Source organism: Falco punctatus, assembly GCF_963210335.1.
Source record: "Falco punctatus genome assembly, chromosome: 9".
Lineage (NCBI taxonomy): Eukaryota > Metazoa > Chordata > Aves > Falconiformes > Falconidae > Falco > Falco punctatus.
In genome coordinates this window covers 46,047,972-46,074,547 of record NC_137589.1, presented here as the reverse complement: position 1 = coordinate 46,074,547, position 26,576 = coordinate 46,047,972, and the positions used below count along the sequence as shown (strand labels likewise).

At 44.8% G+C, this 26,576-nt stretch overlaps 2 protein-coding genes across 4 annotated transcripts in view; one reads left to right on the top strand and one right to left on the bottom strand.

Moving 5' to 3' along the window:
• Window positions 1-110: 110 nt before the first annotated feature.
• On the bottom strand, window positions 111-14,112 carry WDR5 (WD repeat domain 5). Its single transcript, XM_080400853.1, has 14 exons — window positions 13,994-14,112; window positions 12,124-12,314; window positions 11,129-11,237; window positions 9,996-10,069; window positions 8,981-9,070; window positions 8,221-8,310; window positions 7,045-7,128; window positions 5,914-5,969; window positions 5,715-5,761; window positions 4,847-4,922; window positions 3,443-3,476; window positions 2,587-2,661; window positions 2,205-2,292; window positions 111-1,198 (listed from the first exon to the last, which is right to left on the bottom strand). The coding sequence occupies exons 2-14, from the start codon at window positions 12,202-12,204 to the stop codon at window positions 1,098-1,100; spliced, it is 1,005 nt and encodes a 334-aa protein (XP_080256979.1). The 5' UTR covers window positions 12,205-12,314; window positions 13,994-14,112; the 3' UTR covers window positions 111-1,097.
• A 111-nt stretch (window positions 14,113-14,223) lies between these two features.
• The window catches only part of BRD3 (bromodomain containing 3), a 51,803-nt gene continuing 39,450 nt past the window's right edge, over window positions 14,224-26,576 (top strand). For all 3 annotated transcript variants that reach the window (XM_080400837.1, XM_080400838.1, XM_080400839.1), the window contains exon 1: window positions 14,224-23,552. The gene's annotated coding sequence lies outside the window, so the exon portion shown is untranslated. The remainder of the gene's footprint in view (window positions 23,553-26,576) is intronic.

Genomic DNA, 26,576 nt, shown 5'->3' with positions numbered 1-26,576 from the left:
CTCTCCTCGCTCAGCGGAACTGCTACAGAAATACTTCCTTCTAAAAGTGTTTTTAAAGAAGGCTTCTTTGGACACAGACACTTCACATTAGTACACTCTTACCACCAGCATACACATAAAATCCCACCTTTTTATTATGGCATATGGTATTTTTCTGGATGTGTAAATACCACATGGGTATGACAAAAAGGGAAAGAAATACCAACGCTGAAATAGGTACAGAGTCATGCCATTATCAATACAGTTTCATACGATGGGTTTTCAAGATACAAAAGTCTGGGTTTTTTCTTTTTACATTGAAATAACTTTACAGTGTTCTGTGAGCTTGCTTTATAACCAGAAGAGGAAAAAAAATTAAAATATGCCGAGAACAACTACAAGCAAGATTCATTTTAATGGTTAACAGAAGAACTGTAACTTTGCTCTAGAACAGTATCTATTAAACACACGTAACGAGGTAAGCAACTATACAGAAGGTAAGAGGAGCTTTCACCACAGGAGTCAAGTCAGGGGCAGGAAGAGGGAAATCTGGAACTGCATGGTTTTATTTGGTCACAAAGTTTGAGCTGAGTGTTTAAAATGAAGCACCCTTAAAGATGCAGTACTCCTATTTAAAACAATACAGAAACTTCCCAAGAGACTAGAACCTACAATCTGGAAAAAAAATAAAAAATTAGACATTTAAAAAAAATTCCACACATCTCTAGGCTCATGACTTAACTTACTGTTACAAAGTAGACTGGCAGCTCTTCCTTAGGCAGCAACAGTGCCCAGAAGTAATGCCACCAAAAAGTACAGTATCTTTGGGGTGTCCAATACAAGGCTGACACTTCTAACGCGATGTCAGAATGATCCATTTGTCTGCCAAAAGATTAGGCAAGAAAAGGAGACACTGCATCTTTTTTTTTTTCCCACCACGTTGCCCGGTTCTAGCAAAGAGCTAAGGCGTTTTCTTTGGGCCAAGACTAACAGAAACCACTTTATCAAATATTCTTCAGGTTTCCTGCCATACTGGATTTATTATTCTCATGTGGTTTTTTTTAATATTTTTTTAAAAACATTTTTTCCTGACAGTCTCTAAAGTGATACTGGAACATTTAACAGTCACTCTTCCACAGTTTAATTGTTTTGTCGTTTTCTAGTGCCGCTGATGCAATGATGTTTTCTGTTGGGTGACAAGCTGTTGAGATTACAACATCTATGCAAAAAGAGAAGACAAGACAAATATCATTATTTACAGCAGTGAAATGTGGTCCACAGCAGGCATTTCTCAAAATGAATGTGTACTGCTACCTCATTTCAAAGCAGCATAGCAAAGTTACTATTTCCTTGTAATGGAATTACAAATGCATTATTCATAAATATTTTACAATTACCGCTTCTCTGTGAGAAGAAACTAGCAAAAAAAGAATTGACAGTATTAGTTGGAAATGTTTGACAGGTTTTAAGATGTGAGAACTCTCTCAATTCTAGTTGTTGCTTACTTCCAAGCAAGAACTCTTAGCATATTATATCGGACACAGCTAATAAAGACCCAGGTCAATTTTTTGTTTCCATGTAAGGTGTTTCCAGCATCCTATTCGATGCTCAGATAGCACTTCATCTTCACAGCCTTGCCCTAGCCTGAAAATGAAAACCTGCTGCCACTTACAGTCCAAATCAATGGTCCTGCAAAGGAATAAGCACGCTTAGATTTCACAGCACCGTTCCTTCCAGTCAGTGGAGTGAAAGTGCTGCTCTATTACGGGATTCAGACTGAAGTATCCATCAGGTGACATCTCAATATACGCTCAGCACACACTCAACTCTGCCTTCAAGAACAGGGACACAGACAGACATCTACAAACAGCAGGACCACATCAGTCCTTATCCTTTCAAGAGCTGCAGCTTTGGAAGGTGTTAATAGGCAACTCCAAGTCACTGAGTCACTTCAGTATCTCAACCAGTTCTGAACTCAAGAAAATCTCTTTTGTAAGCTGATGTCGAAGTTATCACTGGGAAAGAATAAACACTTGCAACGCTCATAAAAACCCCTTCATAAAAAAGGAGCAAGCTCCTAGGGTTCAATTAAGCTTCAGCCAGTCAAGCATTTATGGGTCTGACAGTCAAAAGTACACATCAAAGAGAGAATGCTCAAGCTAAGCCCTCATTACAAGCTGACAAGAGCAATACTCCATCAATAAAAACAAAATCCTCTTCCACACCTGTATGTCCTTGTAATTTCTGTACAATCTCTTTTGTCTGAAGGTTCCAAATATAAACGAGGTTGTCTTCTGAACCAGACACGATCCACTGGAGGGGCACAGAAAAAAAACCAGAGCAAGTTATTTTAATCTTTCTCCTCATCTGTATCTAACTTATTATTCAGTAAACACTTCCAGTGTCATCACATGAAAGGGAACTTCCAACGTTATATGACCCCTTGATGCGGTTCATTCTCTCTCAGCCTCTGTTCAATGCATATAGGCAGCAGATGGGAACCAGCACCCACCAAAGGAGGTTTCCAACCCCAAACTCCAGTTTCTTCTACAGAAAACAGCAGCAGAAACTGCACATCGGTAAAAAGCATCTCAGATAAACACTAACCTTTCCACCAGTAACGGAGAAATTTGCAAATATGCAGTACTTCTCATTTTTGTGTCCTGTGTAAGTCTTCAGGCACTACAAGTGGAGAGTCACAAGACATTAATACAGCTGGGAGGTAATTTTCTCAGTCAAGGACAAATTGTCTTGGCAGAAAAGACTAAACCTATCTGCCTGTGTTTCCCACCCTGCCAACTTATCTAGAGGATGCAGAGGGCATCCCTGCCCTGCAACACTAAACAATCTGGCAGGGGCGCGGAGGGAGGGGAAGCTCTAAATTTGTCACATTACCACAGAGAAAAAGCGCAACAAAAATTCATTGTTCATAAAGAGAAAAATGCAGAAATATAGTTTTACTTAACATATCAGGGCCATGCAGGAGCCTAATCGCAATTCTGGGTTGGTTTTTTTTCCAAAGGCATCTTTAGTCATTGCATCATAGAACAGTTTGAGTTGGAAGGGACCTTTAAAAATCATCTAAGTCCAACCCCCCTGCACTGTCCAGGGACATCTTCACTAGATCAGGTTGCTCAGAGCCCTTCCAGCTTGACTTTGAATGTTTCTAGGGATGGGGCAGCTACCACCTCTCTGGGCAACCTGCTCCGGTGTTTCACCACCCTCACTGTAGAAAATTTCTTCCTTTTATCTAGTCCAAATCTAACCCCTTTTAGTTTAAAATGAGTACCCCTTGCCCTATCGCAACAAGCCTGCTAAAAGTTTATCCTCTCCAATAAAGCAGTATTAATACTTTTCTCCTGTAATGTTCATAAAATGTTAGGCAAGTTTAAAAGCACATATGAAATTCAGATTTTCCTATAAGCTTAGTTAGGTCTACATAGTGAGACAAGATTGGTTTTACCTTTCCTTTGCTGTAGTCCCAAAGTTTAAGAGTGCTATAAAACAACAGAAAAACAGATTTTAGTTCTTGGGGGGGTCGGGTGTTCATCTGACAATTTCCTAGCAGCAGAAAAAGTCTCTTCATCCCAGAGTTCTTAAAGTCTGCATAGATCACTTTAGCCTGGCTTTGCAATGCAGCATTAGTTAACCCCAAAGTATCGATTTTACTGCCATGCCATTCAAATTCTCCTCCGTCAAAAAGGGGGTATTTAAGCACTTCCCCTCACCTGCAAGTTTCTTTATAAATAATGACCAGACAACTAGGAAAGCGATCGGCAGGATAACAGACAAATTACAGGGACAGAGGATAAGGTTATTTGGCAGACATCCCCCAACGCCCAAGGCATCAAAGATTCATATAAATTTCATTAGACATCATCTTTCTCAGGGTGAGAAACCCACTAGAATCAGGGATGGCCCTGGAAATGATCCCCTTTCCCCCAGTTGTTTTAAGAAATCAAATCCTGCTGAAAGTAGATACAGATCAAAAATACATACACACCGCCCTAGTTTTTCACCTTACAATCCTGCGCCAGGTTTCAGGGAAATAAACACTGGATGAGGCATCCTCAACCTGTTGAAGCCTAAGCCAGTGCAGAGCAAGCAAACGAGCACACTACTGAGTACAATTTGGACATGAAGAGAGTGTCACTTGTTTCGGGCAAGCACCAGGCTCTTCCACAGACTAAGCAAGCCTCGTGCGTGTCCAGATACAGACCAGCTATACATCCAGACTACTGTCAGAGCTTACAAGATAGTCCCCTTTCTCTTCCACAGGGAGCCCAACACGGGGTTTCTCTGCTTTTCATTGACTCATTGAAAAAGGCAGGCAACAGTCTGTGGTATCTTTTGTACAAAGATGCTCAGACAAGGAAGGCATCAACCTCATGACCTAGGAAAGGAAGGTCTCACGAAAGCAACAGCATCATTACTGACTGTGAATGGAGACACAGCCTTAGTCACTGCACAGAAACTCTCCAGGTGAATCACTCTCAATCAGCCCACCTGCACCGCTTTCATGCCTTACACAAAGTTATTTATATACTGCAGTCTATTACAGGCTAGATTTTCTGTCTCTCGATGCTACAAAAGAATCATACGATCAATACAAGGAATGTTGAGGTTTTGAAAGGTACAGGAAGGAATGAATGGGTGTTGCAGTCACTAAGCAGCACCAAGACTTTCAGATGACCCAAGCCCTGCCCGCGCTGTTCGCAAAGCATACAGTGCAGGCTTTTTAAGTTTGATAGCATATACAAACTTGTGTAGTTTCATTACTGTGATAGCTAAAGTGTAGCAACAAAGTTTCATCTGACACTCAAATACTTCAAAACCTGTGGGGTTTGGGTTTTTTTTAAATACTTACTTGTCCAAAGTTGCAGCTAGTATGTATTTGCCATTTGGTGAGAATTTCACAAAAGACACAGGAGGGTTATCATCATCTACAGTGAAAATAAAAGCAGTATTTAGTACACAGTTGTATTATCTCACTGACAAAGAATTTCTTTTGACAATAATTTGTTGTTAATTGTTTTGCTGAAACAAGCTTTCAATTTTCTTGTCCCTTGCTACTTCAAGAAAAAGATAGGTGTAGGAAAGGTGATCATTTTCATTAAAGAAAAGGATTTTAAGCATTTTGCTCACATTTTAAATAACCCTTTGTAACTGAACTTCCCTTCCTTGCATCAACAATTCACAAAGTCCGTATCTCTACTTTTTAAACATTATATTAGAATACAAGCCACTGATTTGCAGAGCCATATAACTTGTCTATATAAGTGCTTTGTAAGAATATGAAGGACTAGGTAACATATGCCCAGCACGTGGTTGCCATTCATTAGCTATGTTCACAAGATGCCTTCATGCATCTTGCAATAAAAAGGCAGCTTGTGTTGTCACAGACTACCTGTTTCTACCATATCCAACAGCACAAACAATTTTATCGCTGCAGTTTTGAAGTGCTGCACAGCAACCACTACACAGTCAAATGATCGAAAAAACTCGGAAAACTCATTTTTCCACCTACACTCAAAGCTTAAGCAAGTTTTCATTCATGGGGAGGACAGTTTCTCTTATTGCAATAGACAGGAGAACAACAGTGTACTAACAGCACGGTAGGAAGACAGTACTTCTTAAGCTTAAGGAAGCCACTCTTCACAGCAATGATGCAGAATACCTATGTCACAACTTAACAGTGAAAAGTAAGAGCAGAAACAAGAAATATTCCTACTTACCAATCAGTGTTTTCAAGCACTGCCCTGATGCTGTATCCCAGATTCGACTATTAAAGACACAGAAGAACTGTTACTATTGGTTTTTAAGTCTTTGTTCTGATTTTAACATTACAAATACAAGCTTTCTTTAAAAAGTCCTTTTTTTTTTTTTAAATGCAAAAGGTTTGAACAGTGCCACAGGCAAGAAATAACAACTTACCAGAGTCCATCATAGCTACTTGACACGATCAGGGATCCATCACGATTAAAATGCACCTGTAATATTATAGAAGGGGAAAAACAACTTACTGATGCTCATAAAGATCAAATATTTAAGCTCCACTGAAAAGACTGTCTTCTATTACTGACACTGCAATTCATGTGGATAGAGGCAGAAAGTTAACACAACATACAGACACAAGTTTAGATGGGTAGCATCATCAAAACCAAGACTCCCCTGCAGTTTGTCTGACAAAGAGGGATGGATGTTAACTACAGCTGTTTATTCAAGCATCAGGGACTGGAATACATGTTTCTTCAGAAGCTAAGAAAAACACGTGATACTCTGTTCAGACAGCATTAGCTGCTCAAACAATGGTAGTATAAAACCTGGGGAACAGTACCTTATAATTCTAAGGGCATGGAAATTTACCTTACAGGTAGCCAGCCACACATGTTTCAAGGTCAATTTATTGCTTTGAACTACACCTCAAAATACTGTGGTTTTAAATAATAATTACTAACATATTTGTAAATGTGAGATATCTTCTACACGAGGCAGAACAATCATGTTCCAACAGCCATGGCTTAGCACATCTGAGAGGCAATTTTTTTTCAGTTTCCTTCATTTCAAAAACATTAAGAGTTGAACACCTTCTGGTTTTCTTTCATTTGAATGGATAGTGCTGTATTCCAAGCTACCTTCACCTATTAGACAAATGAGATTTGAAACAGAGCATACTATGGAACTACCCTGCTCTCAACTTTGGTAACAGCCTGGAACACAGAAGTAACAGACATACAGGTTGTTCTCTGAGCCTCAAAATGATCACAAACGTCTACCACAGCATCAGACAGCTAGACTCGGGCATGGCTGGCACACCACTATTCATTGCTCCCCACATTAACACCCAGAACCAAAATCCATACCGATCTTACAGAAACCACTGTTCATTTCATTCTCACTGAGCAATGACCACCGGCAAATCAGCCACAGCTCATCCACTACGCCCTCTAAGAAGGGCTTGATAATAAGAGTTAGAGCACAAACCTACTCCTCTACAGAGGCAGGAGTGGAGCTCTGCTAAACAAAACAAACATGTAGTACGTTCATTGATCAGAAGGGACTTACAGCTGAAACTGGGTCAGAATGAGCAGGCAATGTCTTGAGGCACTTCCCTGTTTTCACATCCCATATCCTCACGCTTTCATCAAACTGAAGATTGAAGAAATGCACAAGGTGGTTTAATGGTGCACCTATTCGAGGCATGCAAGGTGTTATAGCCTGACTAGACACACGTGCCTTCCTCCAGCTGCATCAGAAAACCTAGTAAACGAGCACTGCACAGGGCAAAAATGACGGCCTGGGAACACAGCTCCCTGAACTCTTCCTCTCCATGCAGGAAACCTGCGTGTTGAGGATGGGTTAAGGGCTTGACCGTGGCCCCAGGCAAAGAGAGCAGCAGCACTGCACAGGTCATCCAACTACAAGCTGTGTTTGTGGAGGAAGACAGAGAATTGAAATGGCACAGGGTTGTGATCGGAACCCCTTGCTCCCAACCCTTGGTAATGTGACGAGCGTAACTAACGCCATTTTATAAGGCAAGCAGCCATTCTGTGTGACTAGCAGGCCATGTATTCGTTCCCTTTCCCTCGTTATCAGGCCCTGAACAGATTGGTCCCAGGCACCTGGCCAACCCAGTGGTGGTGCTCAGCCCGTCCCAGAACAGGGAGGTGTAAGAGCACACAGAGCACCGTCCACAGAATCAAGCAGTCACAAGTCTTAATCAGAAAATTTGGACCAGAACTGCTGCTGGACACTGAGACCATGACCCACCCCCCAGTAGCCAGGGAGGCCCCCCACCATCATGTGCTTCCTCCAAGGACTGGTGCGTATTCTTTTATTTTATACAATTTTTGACTCTAGATTATGATTGTTATATTGATACAGCAAACCATGTATTAAGATCTGACCTAATCTGCAGAGGGTCCAGGTGATGAGAAGTCATATTCTGAGTTAAGTCAGAATCTAGGGGATTAGAAATCATAAGTTGCTGTATTATAAATTCCATATTATGCTGCCTGTAAATTGTACTACATTGACCTTGTTTTAGAAATCCTAGGCCATTCTAATCATAAGTTCTGTGTCATACTATCCTGTTAAGAAAATAAAGCTTTAATTGTAACTACAACTTAGTGCCATCATTGTGCCAAGGATCCCTAAAACAACCTGTCTGTCCCCTTAGTATGAGGTAACAGGGGTGTGCTGTACTTGCTCTGCATGAAGAAAAATAAAAAAGGCACTTACTGATCCAGAAACGATGAGGTTTGACTGAGGGTTGAAGTTGCAGCAGAAAACGTAGTTACTGTGCCCTTTCAATGTCTTTAAGCACTTACCCTGAAATAAGATTTAGCAGAGTTAAATAAACAGCATCCTTCAGCGCCACAAATGCATGCAAGTAAGCTGCATTAAGGTTAATCGCCGTGCAGCACACAAAGAAACCATCTCTAACCCCAGATTTAGATGGGCAGAGGACCAGCGACAGCAAAACAACAGGAAAGAAAACCCCCACATTTTTAATGACTGCAGCCAAGCTACAAATCCTTTGGGCAACACAGGAGGAGCAAGTAATTTAAATACCTAACCAAAATTCAACCAAGTTATCCAACCCTCATTGTAATGACAGAAAAGGAAGGCATAGAGAAGCAAAAAGAGCAAAGCTATGATAAGAAGTTACAAGGTTTCATCTGAGAAGCTGCTTTCAGAAATGAAGCCTGCAGCTGCATTGCCACCACAAGCCTTAAGCACTCTCAGAAGATAACCAGGCTCCTCATGATACCCATAAGCATCCCCCTCATTCCGAAAGCAGACAGCGTAACCCGCTCATCATCACAGACCATTCAACCAGCAGCTCATTATAAGCAGGGAAAAGGATTACCCAAAAAGCAGCCAGTGCTTAAAACTCTACTTTCTCTCATCATAGCACACGAAAGCGCTCTCAGAAGACCACCAGTTAAGATGCTAATGCAGGGGGAGAAGGAAGGTAAGGAATAGTTTCTGCCCTTACCGAGCTTACATCCCATATTTTGAGAGTTTTATCATCGGAGGCAGAGACAAGAAGGTTGGAATCTGATGACCAAGCAACATCAGAGATACCCTAAAACAAAGGAAAACAATTATCTTCTCAGCTCTGTTTGTTCACTGACACAGGAAAACGAAAAACAGACTGCATGTATATTCACAGCTGAAGCTTGAAATAAAATTCAGCATTGAGAGCTGGGAATTCATCAATTTGACTGAGTTAAGAGCTCCTTTGACACTTATTCAATTTAAGCTGAGCCATATACTCCAAAAACATCAATGACTTGTTCGCATATCTCCTGCCATGACCACCAAAACCCTTTCTCGGCATTCAAAAAGAGCACGCTAAATAAACTAATCTGAACAAGCACCTCCTCTTTATGACAAAGAGCTTGCTCTTTGAGGTCCAAGTCCCTAAAGGCTAGAGGAGAACAAGATTCTACTGTTTTTTCTTTTGGTGAATCTTCATTATTGCTTATGAAACTTCAGCATGTAAGAAACTTCTGAAAACAAAACCAGAGGATATGGGAGTTTGCGTCTTCTTTAGAACTTTGCAGAATGAGTATGTGTTGTGTTTATGTAGGCAAATCGACAAGAAAAATTCAATCTCCTTAAAAGGCAAACCATTCTGCTCCATATACAAAGGAAAAAAATGGAACAGGACACAGCATTACAGCTTACAGGGATTTTCACCAAAGAATGCACTGCCCTGTGTCTGAGGGCAGTGTTCCTGAAATGGAGGGACTCGAGAAAATGGCTAGGGAATGGGCATGCAGGTACTCCACTTCAGCCCTATTTCCAGCCTGACCTGGTATTATTTCAGCAATTCCAGTCCCAGGCCATTGCACAGGACTGTATAAACAAAGCACAAAATGAGACCGAGGAACAAGCATCCTGCACAAAACCTAACCAAGAATGGAAATTTCTGGATGAGGAAAACAAAGCAAAATTCTTTACAAGTGAACTTGTATTCAAGTGCATAATAATCTCCTCCTACTTACCAGTTTATGACCAGATATTGTTTTTTCAAATTTGCCATCATATGCTCCCCAAATTTTGATGAGTTTGTCAGCAGCTGAAATAGAATGTGCCAGTTGAGAGATGAACACCATTAACAGATACAACTGTTCCTTCCAGGTGGAAAGTAGTATGTTAACTACATCTCTGCAAACACTGGGTAGCTCTCCCTCCCCAAGCAAACCTAAGCGTATAAGGTAATATGTAATGGGTAAAAAACAGTTTCATACACGCCAAGCTGCAGCAGCTGAGATTACATAAACTGCCTGGAATGCACAGAGTCTCCTGCCACTTTAGTTTCTCTGACGACAACTTGGGCTTCTACTTTTGTTTTAGATTGCCAGTGGTAAAAGTAATACTGTTCCATAGGAATGCTGAAACGCTTTTGCCCCAAAAGAACTAAAATTACACCACAAGCTGGGCTGAATTAATGCCTGCAAAACCCCCAAACCTATTATCCATGTTAACTTGCAAAACACGCCAGCAAAAAGGGTTGACATTTGGGAAACCCACGTAGGGGAGAGCAAGGGACTCTCATGAGGAAACTCTAACATAAAAACAATGTATATATGGTACACTGCACTGGTCTTACTAAGGCTATCTGCAGTTAAGCCAAAGACTTGAGTCATTCCCACGCCCGGAAGATGCCCGAGTGGCCCTCACCATCCCATTCAACAATATTCCCTTTTATGAGCTTTGCTACCTACCTACTTTAGCTTTACCAGAGCTAAATATTTGCCTGCAGATACTGTACACAAAGTTTAATTGAAAAGCTTAAGCTCTGTCTTTTAGCGGTACAGAAAAGCACAAGGGTTTCCTTCACATGGGGAGAGAAACCTTTGTTTGGTTTTGCCCATTTGCTCAGCAAAGCAAGCTGAACAGGTGAGGGCTCTCCAACTCGGCAACGCATAGAACATCCAGTGTTCAAAGTAACAGAACTTAAAAAGCTTAAAGCACATTATCTCAATGACTGACAGCTTTGGTATTGCTGCTTTTAAGAAAAACCACGACACTACATCCCTCCTCCATCTGATGAAGATAACACCAAAGAATGGCAGTTCTCCAAGGCCCACATTTGCATGATTTAGGCAAGATAAAAAAAGAAAGCAATACTTACAGGAGCTGGCTAGCCACTCTCCATTAGGACTAAACTTTACTGATGAGACTGCCTTTGTATGTCCTGCTAATGTGAACTTTAGAGCATAGTTTGGTTTTACTGGCGCAGGCTGTAAGAAAAATATATATGAATGAGTTGAATAAATTCCAGATTTAGTATCTCAGTGACAAGCTCTGTTATCAGACTGCGTCAGTACACAGTAACAGACTGCGTGGATGTTCACCATAATAGAGGCTCCTGCGTTTACATTCCTTCCCTCCCCTCTCCAAATTAAAAAAAAAAAATGAAAAACAACAACAAACCAAACACCCTTGCTGTCTGGGGACAGCAGTGCCTTACTGTTGTATGCACGACACCAACTCATCCTTAATAGGCATTTCATCCAAGCCAATAATAAACAGGTGAGAGTAATCCAACAGTCCAACCACAAAGTGCTTGACAGATCAAAATAATACTCTTGGCATTGATCTGTGTAGCGCCTTTAAGTGTTTGCAGTTTTCATCCTTATCATGAATTAGATCACAGGCCAATTCCTCCATAGCCCTAAAATCCCATTTTTCTTCCCTTTTCACCCTTTGGGAAGGCTTCCTGGTTAGCCAATAACACCTTCTTTGAGCATCTGTGGGCTTCAAAGAATACGAATAACGACCCACTTTGCAACTAGGATCATAGATTAACCAATCCTCCAGTCACCTCTAGGCACTCCAAGGACACAACCAACCTGTCTTTTTAACGCTCAAAGTGACAACAAGTATTGGTTAGCGACAACTTCCACACCACCAAGAAAAGCCTAGCACTACAGAAGACGCTGTACTCCATCCGCTTTTCCCATAAAATCCTCAGCACGTTTTCAGCTCGAGCCTGCAGCAGAGGTCTGGAGAAGATTCTTAATCTATATGAGAATTCAATTCTCTTAATTCTGGTTTGCCTGTTGCATACGCAGGTAGTTGCCATGTGTATTTACACGGATATTGTTCGGAGCCCCACACACACACCTTGCTCTGATTGGTCGACGAGGAAGGAGTAGATTGTGTTTTGGTGGATTCTGCATCTGGCTTCTTTTCTTCTGTTGCCATGGTTCTGAAGCTGGCAAATGAGACTTCTAGTGCTTGAAGGGGGAGAATGAATGTGCTGCTTCAAAAGGCAGCCCTTGCCACAGAGAGGAGAGCTGCACTGAAATGAAAACCTGGAAGAAAAACAAAATATTCTCATTAGCTGTCAGGAAGATTCTCAGCAGCCAGAAGAAGGAGCTTAGCCTAGCTGCAGGTCGCCAGAAGCCAGTATGAGACACCGTATTCTGCGTGTGCGGAGCAACGCAGCAGTATTTTGGGCCTTCGGACCTACTAAGGTGCAAGACCAAGAACCCAAACCACAGCCTTTTACCACTTCTTGGAAAGCTTTTTTCCACTCTGCTCCTTTCCAGATAGAAATAAAGTAGAATCTCTTTTAGGTGTGGCAGGGTTTGTTTATCATACTCCCCAAAATACTTCTAACAAATACTTAGTACATAATAAACACAATGTTTTGTACAAAAGATGGGAAGTACAGTCCAAGGCCTTTGTGGGTTTTTTTGTTTGTTTTTTTTCTCTCTAGATTTATTAAGGTACAGAATACAAGATCATGATCAACACAAAGAACAGCTGGCACTATCAAAGCTTAAGACCCCACTAGATTCCTTTCACTCCTAAACGCATTTCAGGCTCGTATTTCCCTCCTAAATGGTTTGAGCATCAAATCATGCCCTTCTCCACCTGGGACTGAAAGCCAGCCTTGCAGGAGCCTCCCCGGGCTCGCCGGCTGTGCCAGAAACGACAGCAGCTGGTGGTCAGCGACCGGGGCCGATGCCGCAGAGGGAACAAATCTCCACCGCAGCTCAGCTACCCTTTCAGCTCAGCAACGGAATAACGGACAGCTCACACCGAGAGGGTTCGGCTTGAAAGGATACTCGCACTAGCCCACCCCTCCTTGCACTAGCCCATCCCCGCTACCCTGCTTTTGGCTGGTGGCTGCAGATCTGGGTGCACTGCCAGCACCTCCTGGCATGCGGAGCATCTCCGGCTGGAGGGGACAGGAGGCGCAGAGCTCAGCGCTACCGGCTGCCCCCCGCTTTACTCAACCCCCGGGGATAAACCGCCGGTCGCAACAATGAGAAATTAAAGTTTCCTACTGCAGCTCAGGCCCTTTCAGCTGGAACTAATCTGGGAACTTGGGCGGGTGCTGCCAGCACTCAGCTCCTCCTCCACACACCCTGGGGGCTGGCCGGGGGGTCCCCGCAAGCACCCAGCACCCTGGGCAGGGACGGGGGGGTGGGGGTCCCCGCAAGCACCCAGCACCCTGGCCCAGGGGGTGGGGTTTGGGATGGGGGTCCCAGCAAACACCCAGCGCCCTGGTCCGAGGGGGAGGAGGGTGGAGGGTCCCCGCCAACACCCAGCGCCCGCACAGCCCCCGCCGCCGGGCACACGGTACCGACACACCCACCGGCCGCCCGCGCCGCGCCCGCCGGCTAAAAACGCCCCTGGTGGTGGCGGGGAAGTGTGCGTGCCCCTGCGGGGGGGGGTGGGGGGGATGGGGGGGGCGCAGCCGTGCAGCCCCTTCCTCCCCGGCCCGTCCCGCCCGCTGCAACCCCGCACGGCGCCGCATGCACGCGCGTCTGCAAACCGCCCGCGGCGCGCGCCGGCCCGGGGGTCCCCGCGAGGCAGGGCCGGGCTTGGCGCGCGCCCCCCGCGCCGGGGAATGGGGGGGGGGGGGGGCGGGCTCCGCGCACTGTGCCTGAGGCGAGGCGGCGCCGCGCGCGGGGATGGGAGCGGCGGCTGCAGGAGCCCAGCTGCAGGAGCCGGGCCGCCCCCGCGCCTCTCGGTGACTTACCGGGGGAGGGGGAAAGGGGGGGGGGGCTGGCGGTGGCGGCGCCGCCGCCTCCTCCGCGGCGAGGAGGAGCGCGGCCGCGGGAGGGGAGGGGGAACGCGGCAGCGGCAGCTCCGGGGCCGCCAGGCGGGGGAATGCGGGACGGCGCCTGCGCGCTGCGGGCCAAAGGCTGCACAATGCCGCTCTCTCCCGGGAGCGCTACGGCGCGGCCCGAGGGCCAAAATGTGCCGCTTGCGCGCGCGTGGGTGGGCGGTGCCTCAAAGGGGCGGGAACCGCCCGTGCCTCGGCCTCTCCCGCCCTCAGCTCCCGCCGCGGGGCGGGCCCCTGCGCCGCGCCCGTCTGTGAGGAGCGGCCTTCGAGGGCCCCGCAGGCCAGGTCCCGGCCCGGCCCGCTGTGCCGAGCGGGTCCTGTCAGGGCCGCATTTGGCCCCGCTTGGCTTTTCCATAGCGCTGCGTACCAGCGGGCAGGTACTCGTCCCCCTTGCAGTTCCAGAGCCGTCGAACCTGGCTGCAGAGGGGTTAGATGTGGCTGGGCCGAAACGCACAGGCCAGCCCTTTGGAGACATAAGTACCACAGATAAAAACCTTTATAAAAAGAACTAGGCTAATTCATAGGCTAGTGATGCGTATAATGCAGGAGGTTGATATAAGAGCTGTTTAACACTGTAATAATTGCCTTTTGTAAGCTTAGTGCCTCGTTACCACTGCAAACATAAGCTTGTTTGCAGCACTCAGATCCGAAGAGCAGATCCAGTGTGTACTAAAGTTAGCGGGAGCTTTCCCACAAACGTTCATGTCCTTTGGCTCAAATCTGCAGCATTGCATTAATTCTGGTTTCAGTGGAGCCTGTGACAGAGTTATATACATTAGTCATGGTGTTTTCCTAAATCTTGGTTCTTCAGTTGGTGTGCAAGAGCCAACCTATGCGCAGGGTCTGTGCAGAGGTAGGTGCTAGGTGGTAAATCCACGATTCTATGAGTATATCCAAGGCAGTTCAGAGTACCGGCATACAAGGGCCCTGACTCCAAAAACTGTTTCAACTTTTGATTCATGATGGCCAAATGGCCAACTTAAAGTTAAGCATGTGTTGAAGCACTTTTCTGGAGAGCAGTGGGTTTTTTTCTCTGAACCGCGATGTCGCACAGAACACATCACAGTCTGCTTTCAGTTAAGAGGGAAGAAAAGGAGACACGTGTCATTTACTGGCCCTTTAACACAGGAAGATCTTTGGGCTCCAAAATATTCTAGTGGCAGTTGAGAAAGGAGAGAAAAGAAAAAAAAAAGCTGAAAAAAACCCTGTGGTACAGTGAAGCCAAGGCCTTTCTCCAGCCTGGAAGCCTGCAGCCAAAGTCTGGAGAATTAACGCTGTCATTTAAACTCAGGGAGGTAAAATAGAGTTATGAGACCTGCACAGACCGCAGAACAGCATTAGGAAACAAATCCAGTTAAGTTCCTGTTGCTGATTCCTCCAGATGGTTTTGGCTTAAAGTTTTCATTCTTTTAAAAAATAAATATGAAAAAGAAAATGATAGAGCACAAATCAAATCAGCAGTATAACACTATGTATTTATATAACTTTCCTGTGACAGGGGTAGGGTGGTTCTGTTTCTTTCATGTTCATAATTTGCCTCTCTTCTCAATGTCTGCTTTGGAATTTTTTGCCTGATTTTTTTATATATCTGTAGAAAATATATGTATGTAGGTATAAAAATCCTTATATATACTGAATAATACCTCTCTGGGACCTGAAAAATGTGGCCTCCACTACAAATTAACAATAATCCTAAACAATCCTTTAGCCTCTAAGTGTCCTGGATTTTTTTTTTTTTTAAATTTAAAACAAGGTTAAAGTATGATAAACTCCATTTGGCAAACTACTCGGTCACATGCTACTTTGGGTTTTTGATAGCATGGCGCTTGCAGAAAAAGGCAGCTCAGCAAGCATGGGCATTTCTTTGGGACTGCATAAGTGAGTACCTGGGGATTTGCACAGACAGCCCGTTGTCTTTGGATGAAATTTAACTTGCTGGTTATGAGTCATCTGTGAGGGTCTTTCTTGCTCCCCCGGCTGTGCTGCCACAGCTGGGATCAGCAGGATGTGGTATCTGTCCAAATTTGCTCTCTGGAAAAGAGTGGGGCTTGGCAAGCTTCTCCCTCACAAAATATTTCATTCCATTTGGTTCAAAATAGCTTGAACTTGGTGACCTGCCAAGTACACTGGAAAGGACACCTGTCTGAGTTTTTCTGGGGGGAGAGCAACTTCCCATAAGGATGAATGATGAACGGGAAAGAAAAGTCCGTGAGTGACTCATTATATGGAAGTAACTGCTGCCCGGATCCCTTTGGATGTCTTTAAGGGTGTCAGGAACAGAGCTGAGGCATTGGGTCCTGGTATTTATACAAGAATTATTTAATTTAAAAAAAGAAAAAACGGGGGGTGGTAGAAATATTTAAATGTATATGGTGAAAAATAAGAAAGAATTTGAAAACCAGAGGATGTTAGTTAGTCCTTACCAATAGTTAACAAAACATGGCCTTAGGAGAAGGAATAGACACCATAAATGGGTCAAGCTAAGAAGTAACAAGATAAGCTCAAGGAGAAGCAAATGGTTAATGAGACTAAACAGAAAAGTACTTGAAATATGTGTGAACAATCCTAATTATCATACTGAAAGATCCACCCTCGAGTAAAGAGAGCCTCCTACTAACAAAGCTCTGACCCCACTGAACATGGGTGGCGGAGGAAAAAAAAATGCTGTACCTTTAAATGGAGAGGAGGCTTGTAAGAACCAAATTAAGTGTGACTAAATGTAATTGTAAACAATTGTTCAAAGTATATAAAATGTTTTACTATGTGTTAAGAGGTGTGCCAGCATTGTGGATTTACCACCTAGCACCCATCTCTGAGCAGACCCTGTGTGTAGATTGGCTCTTGGACCAGGTAAAGAACCCAGATTTGGGAGAACATCATGACTAATATATACAATTCTGTCGCATGTTCCCCAAAACCAGAATTAATCCAATCCTGCAGATTTGATCCGAAGGACTTGATGTTTGTGGAAAAGCTCCCACTAACTTCAGTACACGCTGGATCTGCTCTTCAGACCTGACTGCTGCAAACAAGCTCCTGCTTATGTGAGTAACAAGGCATTAAGCTTACAAGCTGTGTAAACCTTTGTTTTATGTTTTGGCACAATTAGCAATCTCAGTTAGGACTTTTATTTGCTTGGGCCTCTCAGCAGACAGAGGAAATGCTGAGCAGACTCACTGTGTGTTACATCCTGCTCAAGAAACAGAGGGAGGAAGAACTCATGAGAGACCTGCTGCATCTTTTAGGCTGATCTCTGACATACAGCTGTTTGTGTGTTTGCTAATATGCTGCTCTGGGTTTTTTTTTTTTCTAAATCCCAAACACATCACATTCATATGTTTCTTCTGGGATTTAAAAACAAACACTGAACCTTTTCCAGGCTGATCTTTCTACCTCCACCGTTGCAGTATGAACCTTGCTTGCATCACTGCCAACGTTTGTTCATTTAAAACTAGGAAATCTTACCCTGATGGAGAGCAGGTAGGATTTGATTCATTCTGCCCTGGGAGGGATGTGTACAAACACTTAGCCAGGGCACAAGGGGCCTATGGAAGTTGAAGAACTTCTTTCAAGGCAAGATCATTGAACACTGCATGTATCGAGCTCTATGTCAGCAAAGACAGTCGGTGTTTCTGAAGAGAAGGTAGTACTTCACACAGGACTGGAGTCCAGCAGTGTGCTATAGCGTATCATTCAAAGCAGATTCCCCCCAATGCAAGTCACAGCCAAGCTAATGCATAAAGGCTGCTGATTTGAGAGCCCCAGACTGAATCACATGCTCTAACTGCCAGACGTGATGACAGTGTCCCTCTCCCAGCCACTTCAGCTGGAGCAGCAGGTTCTCAGCACCTCCGTGAGTCAGAAGCTTCATTCTTGGCCGGTGCAAATGGTTGCAACTGATGAATGGACAGGTCAATACCATTAGCTCATACCCCTGAGATGGTTTTAGTGAAATCTGAACATATTTATTACTCACTGTAATCTAGAAATCAAGGTGTTTGAAAGTGTTACCATTTGGTTAGAGCATCTCTTTACCATTCTCTCCAGTCTTTGTAAGAGAGCAGGAGGAAAAGTAAGAAAACACACAGGAATCCATTAGGGTTTTAGCCAGCTGAAATCTAGCATGATCCACTATCTGTTAAACTGCCAACTCAGTAGTACACGCTGTTCACAAGCTTGCTTACCTGTGCAAACCACTGTGTTAGCAGCAGGTGCTAGGTCTTTACATCACACTGAATGTGCAACAAAACCATTTAGGTGCAGCAAGTTTCCAAAGAAACATATTTACTCTGGTCAAAGGTACATAGCCATATTGGCTGGGAAGTTTCTCTTCACTTCTCAAATTCTGTGGTCATGTCCCTTTCTTCTTTCCTGCCCTGCTTCTTGCATACATATAAATCTCAGCTCACTGTATCTCAGCCTCCAGCTCCTCCAAGTAGTGCTTCTTGCTACATCCTCATAAAAGACATCAAGGTCAGACAGAATATTTTGTGGGCTCTTCATGCCCTTCCTCTCCATTCCCGGGGAGGCCATTCATCTCTTGTGTCTCTGGTTTGAGAACTGCCAGTCTGGAAGGTCATTATTTAAATCCACTCTGGACCCTTTATTGGATAGTGGCTGTCTCCAGACCAGCATTTAGATATAATCAAAATTCATATTTGCAAATGAACACTTACAAGATCCTTTGGGTCTTGGATAGCTCAATTCTTTCCTGCCTTCCTGTCAATTACCGTAGCGGAGTACCTTTTTGGGGCTTGTAGACATCTTGGCTGCTGGGTTCCCCGTTTGGGGGCTTTGCTCAACCTTTTCCAGACGAAGAGTGAACACTGAAGAGACAAAGGTCCTATAGGCACTGACAGATTCCCAGCAGTGAGTAGCCAGGCTGGCCTCACCAACTGGTGCATCCAGGCTGTCAGAACTACAAAGTATGAGTCAGAAGAGCTGAGTCCCAGTTCTGGCTTTGCCTATGATTCTCTGCATCATCACATTGCCTCTCAGCTTCCTCAGCTGAAAAACAGGGCTCTTAATATTTCCTTACCTACAAAAGCTGTCAGGAGGATTATTGCACTGTTGTGAATTCCACAGATGAAAGGTACTACAGAAGAACAAACTGCAATTATTGTTTCAAACCTCTGCCCTAGTCCTGTCATCCTTAACTTACTGAATAACACTTAGTCAATTGAGGAAATCCTGCCACTACAGTGAAGAAAATCACTGGTGAAGATGACTGTTGCAATAAGGGCATTTATCCCCTTGTGTTCAACACCTTTCTGTCTGCCACTGGGATGATTGGAGTCATATAATGCCAGACATTGACTACATGCTCTTAAGCAGCGTTCTATTTGGGCACTATTATTTCTTTATCCCAAACCTGACTGTTATTGAATACATTCTCTTTTTGTAATGTATAATGACACCCACTCTAGGGGTAGCAGCTGCTTGTAATAGGCTCTGCTGGTATGTGAGGTCTCCTGGAGCCCGTGGTGGCTGACAAAATGGTCAGAACGGAATTTGCCTGCCTTGAGGCATATGCATGTAGATGTAGTGCCTACAGGTCTGCCCAGAGAGGGAGGACAGAATGCATTGCCCGTGTGGTATTCCTGCCTCTTCAGCAGCCTTCTCCACTTGTAACCCCTTGGTAATTTTGAAGTACGAATGCTAACGAAGAGCTCCCCTAAAGCAGGGTACTTCAGTTTTGATGGTGAAACAGGCACTGAATGGTGAGGTAAAGAATCAGAAGCTTACAGTTTTAGCAAAGGTCATAAAAACTGGTGCTCCAGGTTGGTGTTCCCATTATTAAATACTACTGGGTGCAGTCATGCAAGGCGTTGAGTGTGGCCAGTTCTCACAAAACTCATCCATCCCACAGAGACAAGTATCTCCCTTTTCTGCTTCCATCTACTCTTGTTTTCAAAAGACTCAAATCCTACACTGGCTACCAAGAACAGAGAAGCAAAAAGTATCAGTATTTAACAGCCCTGAAAACCACTGATTTTGCACCAATAAGTTTTTTCTTGTCAAAGCTTATGCACAAAGCTTCCTAGAAGGATGTACATAACAGTGCATAAAGGGGTAGTAGTAGTGCAATAGCAAGGAATAAATACAACCACAGGTGTTAGTTAACAAGGTACTAATTGGGTAACTGGAGGTTCAACATAAGAGACCACAGAGGCTAATCAAAAGGCTTTGAGTAGAATCTAGGATGCTCCTCTGAGCTTGGGGAGGAGATGGTAAGAAGCTACTGCTGTTGTCTTGTATTTTATGGAAAAGCTAGTGTGAGGTATCTAACAAGTAGAGTGCTACATCTTGTGTGAAAAACTCATATGACAAAATTGATTCAGAAACCAAAGATTGCAACTGTCCTTTCCTCAATCTACATGCTTTTACTTTGGGCTAGTTAACTTGTGCTTGAATCATTCTGATTTGATTTCATTGTACCTCCTGCGGGGCTTATTCAGAGTCAGCCTGTGCCTGTTTGGCTGAACTGTTATCTAGACTCATTGCCTTGCATAAAGGCAGATTTATGGCTCTCTGGAATACATTTGCTTTCCTATTCCCTTGGAGGGTGCAGCTGGGTTCTTCAAGCACAAGTCTGCAGACCTACAGGTAGGTGTGTGTGCGACTGGTGTGTTCTCAGTTGAAAGCTGATAGTGGTGAAATCTCTGGTGACAGTTTCCCACTTGAATTGTTTTGCCTACTCAGCCTGTATAATGAACACAATTTGGGATGAAACAGTCTTACATCCACCCTAGGTGAGATAAGGAAGTATAAGATGGTGTTGGAGATTGCTTTTGTGTTGCAAAGTTTTGATGAGCCCTCCATTCCTAAGCTGCTCTTGAAAGTGGTTTTGCAGTGAGGATCAAACTCCAGTTTTTAACTTGTGCATATTCACTGTGAGGGGACTCTGCCCTGCCAGCTTGAAGGGCTTTACGCTCTTGCAGTAGCCCTCCTAGAGCTTCTCTTGCCTCTGCCCTTTTGCCTGCATTGCCCATTTTTCTTGGCCCTCCAGTTGCACCCTGCATGTTGCTGAACACTTTGCATTATAAGCCCCCCTGTTCAGTTGCTTATAGCTCTGCCCAGTGTTACGTTTTAGCCAACACACCTTTTTGTTGCAGAAGCTTGTCTAAACCGGAAAAAAGTAAAATTTCAGATTATGACTCGGCTGAAAATGAGTCTTTAGAGTGAAAGGTGTATGTTGTCCCAAGTGTTCATAATGAATACTCAGCTGATTACTTCCTCCCCCCTCCCTCAGAAAGCTTCAGCCTGTCAGTTTTTCCCAGCCCTCATGCTGGAGTGGCAGAAGTTTTCATTTAGGGGCTCTTTGGTCATGCTCATGATTTGGTGCCTGTGTATGTTGTGGCATTCAGAAATTTATACTCTGGTTATCCATGCGGATCAAGCATGTACTGGAGAAGGACAGTGTGTTCAAAAGAACTGGACCAGTACTTTTCAGCTGTCAAATGCTTTGATACACGTGTACTCATCTAGAATTGCCTTGAAAATGGGAGTAGAGCAGAATGATGATTAAAAAGTGCCCTGTGCTCAAAATCTGGTCCTTCCCTATCCCCCTGATATCTAGTATCCAGGACACTTGTAGGCAGGGCAGAGTTCAGGTGGTCTTTCAAAGGGATTTCCTTGCTCAGTCTGACAATGTGGAACATACGACTAGACACAGGGCAGGTTTAGTGAACAACAGCTTGTGAAGCGTGGCTCTTCCCCTTAAGAAGACCCAGAGTGTACCTTTTTCTTAGTGCTTGCACGCTGTGTCCCTGCAGAGGCCACGTGCTCGGTGTGTGGAGGGCACAGAAGTGACTTGGGGTACCTAATGGTCAGATCAAAAAGGTCAGCTTGCAGGAGGGCAGCCCAAGTCCCACGCCAAGGGTGGGGTTTGGCTGTTGATGCCGATGTAATTTTAAACAGTGTCTTACAAAGCAAGTACCTCCAAGAGCGGTACAGCTGTGAGCAAGTTTCTAGTTCCTGAATTTGCACAAGCCTTGAACTTGAGTGCAAAGAAGCACTTTTTCTTGGGCTTGGTTAAGGCGTATGTGCAACTTCAGTTTCATACTGAAGCAGCCACAAGCCTGGCTAAGTGGAATTTTCCTAAGCATCTGCCCTTTTGCCTGTACAAAACCCAATCTTTCTGAATATATCATAGCTCCTGAGAATTTTCAGTCCCATTGGTCACGTTTTTCAAAAGCTAATCTTCTGGAAATAAGGTCTTCCAGTAAAATTGCCTTCACCTTATGGTTACAATAAACTGACTTATTAATTGGCATCACAGCGTGGCTGTCTGCAACAGGCAGTGTGGCAGCCTCTGCTGGCATATGTGTCCACAGAGAAAACCTGTAACTACTTCTTATTTTATGTTGGCACTCAAATGTTTCCCCTGGACTCGTTTATTTTCCAACGGTTCTATTTTTTTTTTCCCTTTCTTTTGTGCTACAGCAATTCAGTCAAATTTTGGGTTATAATTTTTTTTTTTCTTTTACTTCTGTTGGATTTGTGGATTTGCTTCAGGATATAGGCTGTGTTGGTCTGATATTTGGAAGTGTTTGTTACAGTGCTCATGTTTGTTGATGCTTTTATGGTGGATGCGTTTGTAAAATTCATGTTGTTTTTATTGTATACATTACAGTAATTTTTGTTGTTTTCAGCAGTTGAGTATTATGAAATGCACTAACCAGTGCAAACCATATCAAGTTGTGGGTTTTGATGGATTTTTTTTTTTGCCGCTACAGCTTGCATTGGCGGCATTCTATTTTTATTGCAGCTCGTATTAGTTCTTGCGTAATAAATGTGAGAGCGCATTACCCAATGCAAACCGCCGATTAAAAAAGAAAAAAAAGGTTGTGGGGGTGTAGGGGTGTGTGCAAGCCAGCTCCCACAGTTGTGATTTAAAACTCGGTCTCCCACAGCACGCGTGACCCTGCGTGGGTTTCAGCGGCGGAGCTGCGGCAACCCGCACGGTCCCAGTTGCACTTTTAAGGGCTCTTGTTGTGCCTTTAGAGCCCGAGAGGCGCGACGGCGGGCGGAGGGGGGAAGCCGGGGTTTTCCCCGGCAATGTCTGCCCGGGGGGACCCACCAGCCGCCGCCCCCCGATGGGTTTTATCGCCCCGCGACCGCTCGGCACCCCGCCGGGCGTTTTTCCCGCCAGGGGGCCGTGCTTGCCCGCCCCCACCGCCCGCTGACCGGGGCATCACCCCTGCTGTTTCTCTCCCCTGCCCGCCGGTCCGGGGAGGGAGCGGGGGGCCGAGGGGGGGGACACCTGCCGGCTTCTGGGACTTGTAGTCCGGTGGCCAGCGGCCGCCTCTCCCCCGGCCGGGCCCGGGACTACCGTCCCCACATGGCCTTGCGCCCCGGCGCATGAGCTCTTGTGCTCTGTAGTGCATCTATTATACTGCCTTGCCGAGGATAAAAAGAAGAGCAACTGGAGGGACTATAAGGCAAACGTTGCTGGAGCTGCCGGGGCAAAGTAATCTATTTAATCTTTCCCTTTATTTGTTAGATGCTTGGGTGTGCATTGCTAGCACTGGGCCATGGTTTCTGGAGGGAGGGGGGCCGGGGAAGAAGGGGAAGGAAAGCAAAACCCACTTGGGAAAGGCCAACGCTGAATATTTTTTTTTTTTCTTTCCCCTCCTCTCTTCTTCTGCTCCTTCTTCTTGCGAGAGCCCCGCGTCGCTCCCCGCGGCCCCGCAGCCTTTGTGCGCCGCGACAATGCAACAAAGCGCGGCGGGGCTGGCTGCAGCCTGGCCATTGATTTCCTCCCGGCCCCGCCGCTCCTGCCCACCCTTTTCTTCTTCTTCTTCTTGTGCCGCTTCTTCTCCATCTTCTGCTCCCCCCTCCCTTTCTCGCCGAGCGCCCGAAGACGCCCCGGACGGGCGCAGCCCCGGCCCCGCGGAGCCCCGCGCCCTCACGCAGAAGGGGTTTTCTTTCTTTCGGTTTTTTTTTTTTTTTTCGGGTTTTCTTCTTCTTCCCCCTCTCTCGCTAGCTTTCCCTCGCTCGCTCTCTCTGCCCGCCATCTTTTGAAGGGGAAAATTAGGGGCGAGGAAAAAAAAAAGAGGGCTGAAGGCGCCCTTAAAAACAAGAAAAAAGAAAGAAAAAAAGGGGGTGGGGGGAGTGCTTTAAAAAAAAAAAAAAAAAAGCGGGGGTGTGTGTGGGGGAGCAGGCAGCGGGAAGCCCCCGCTCCCGGCGGTGCGCGGCTCCCCGGCGGCGGCGGAGCGGGGCTCGGCGGCGGCCCCGCGCCCTGGGCGAGCGCCCGGGGCTCCCGGCCATTTCCCGCTGCCCCCGCCGCCGCCTGGGTCGCTGCCTTGCGAGCGGGGAAAAGGGCTGAGCGGGCTGCCTGTGATGCGCTGAAAAGTGCGCGTTTCGTGTTTTGTCCGCGTCCGCATGCATAGATGTGCCTATATGCGTATATACAGCTGCTTCGCTCGTGTAAATGTCTGGTGTTTACCGAACTTTTGCAAATAAATGGAAACCGAGGGTTCGTTGCGTAAACTTGATGTGTTTTATAGGTGTAAAAAGAAACGCAGATCACAGATTTTTATATAGAAGTGTCGCTATAAATAATGCTACCGATAATAAAATGTGAAACTTCAAAACTCAGCTGTACGCTTCCTCCCTTGATACGACTTGTTTGGGTTTTGCACCTCTTGGGCAGAGCATTATTTGTAGCCCGCTTGGTTTCACTTTCAAACAAAGCTGTAGTGTTCAGGTCGAAGATAAGTGTGCGTCTTTAAGCTACATGGTTCAGGCTTGCAGGGTGTTAACACGAAGTGTGTTTCCTACAGAAATCACTTTTGGCAACAAGGAGCATGCATTCTGTAAGGTTCATGCTAAATGTTATGTAACGATTCCGTAGTGTGGATATACCTTTTTGTTGATGTCTTTAGGAATCGAAAGTTTATAAAATAAACTTTTTTGGAAGAGCAAATATGATGGCTTCGCTAATACTTTGAACTTATATATTTAATTTTTTTACATCTTAAGTTCCCTGACACTAATAAATAGTAGGTTAGGGGGTAACACAATTAGCAAAGCACACCTGGTGTTCCTTGCTGGGAATAGAGAAGCATTTTTTTTTTTAATATGCTTGTTAGTGTTTTGAATGTGTTGGGTATCTGTGAGTGTGCTGAGGGTGTGTCTCTAAATTAAACTGGAAATTTAGGTTGAAAGCTCCAACTCTTGTCTTTAATTCACGCAGGGATAAGGTATTGGAGAGGACTTGGTGACTACCATATATGCTGCAGTATATGGATGAGAAGTGCAGAATAAATATGCATCAATCAAAACAAACAAATCCCCAAAGTGATCTGGTTGCTTTACAAGCAAAACAACCTGATCTGTATTGCTTACAACTACCCAACCATTTGAGTGTACTGTAAATGCTAAGTCCTGCCCCTTAATCTGCAGATCACAGCGCTAGCAGGCTGCTGTGTGTCTTATTTTGTTAGTACAGAAGTTTGGGGAGGTTTTAATAATACACTGGGAAGCTCCTGCTGAAACAGGAGTAACTCCTGACCTCAAAGCCTTCCTTTTTGGAAGGAATAAATGCTGAGATTGTGTATTTCTTTCTCTTTAGTCTACACTGGTTAAAAATACTCATTCATGCATGTTCATTTAGTGCTTTGAGACAATGCTTAATAAAAGGATTGGGCAGAGGATAACGGTCTTATTCAGTGTTCAACCTAAGCTTGTGTCCTGGTTTCAGCTGGGGTGGAGTTAATTTTCTTCTTAGTAGCTAGTGTAGTGCTGTGTGTTGGCTTTGGTGTAACACGCTGATGCTTTTAGTTCTTGCTACCTAATATTTCTATTAAGTCAAGGACTTCTTAGTTTCACAGGCCTTGCCATAGAGAAGGCTGGAGGGGCACAAGAAGTTGGGAGGGGACACAGCCGGGTCAGCTGACTCAAACTAGCCAAAGAGGTATTCCATACCATGGGACGTCATGCCCAGTATAGAAGCTGGGATTGAAGGGGGTTGCTCAGGGACCAGCTGGGCATCAGTCATCGGGTGGCGAGCAGTTGTATTGTGCACCACTTAGTTTCTTTCCTCCCTTCCCTTTGGATTTCATTCCTTTCCCCCTCTCCCTCCTTTTCATTATAACTTTTATTGTTGTTATTGTTCTTTAAATTTTATTTCAACTACTAAATTGTTCTTATCTCAACCCTCGAGTTTTACATTCCTTTCCGATTCTCCTCCCCATCCCTCTGGGTGAGGGGGGAGTGGTGAGTGTCTGCATGGGACTTAATTACCGGCCAGGGTTAAACCACGACAGCTTGATTGTAATACTGTCTTCTATACACATTGCCTATATAGTGCTCAGTGCCGAGACAGTAGATGCTGCAGTTAAAGGCTTTTTAGTTTTAGTGACCTATGCATGCAGAGTTTAAATTAAGAAGGAGTGCATGTGCAGTGTAAAGTGTCTGAGGTTTGTTCTTGAAACTGCCTGTGGAGTGTTAGTTCCGTTATCTTCAAGTAAAAACTAGGCTCTGTTGCCTT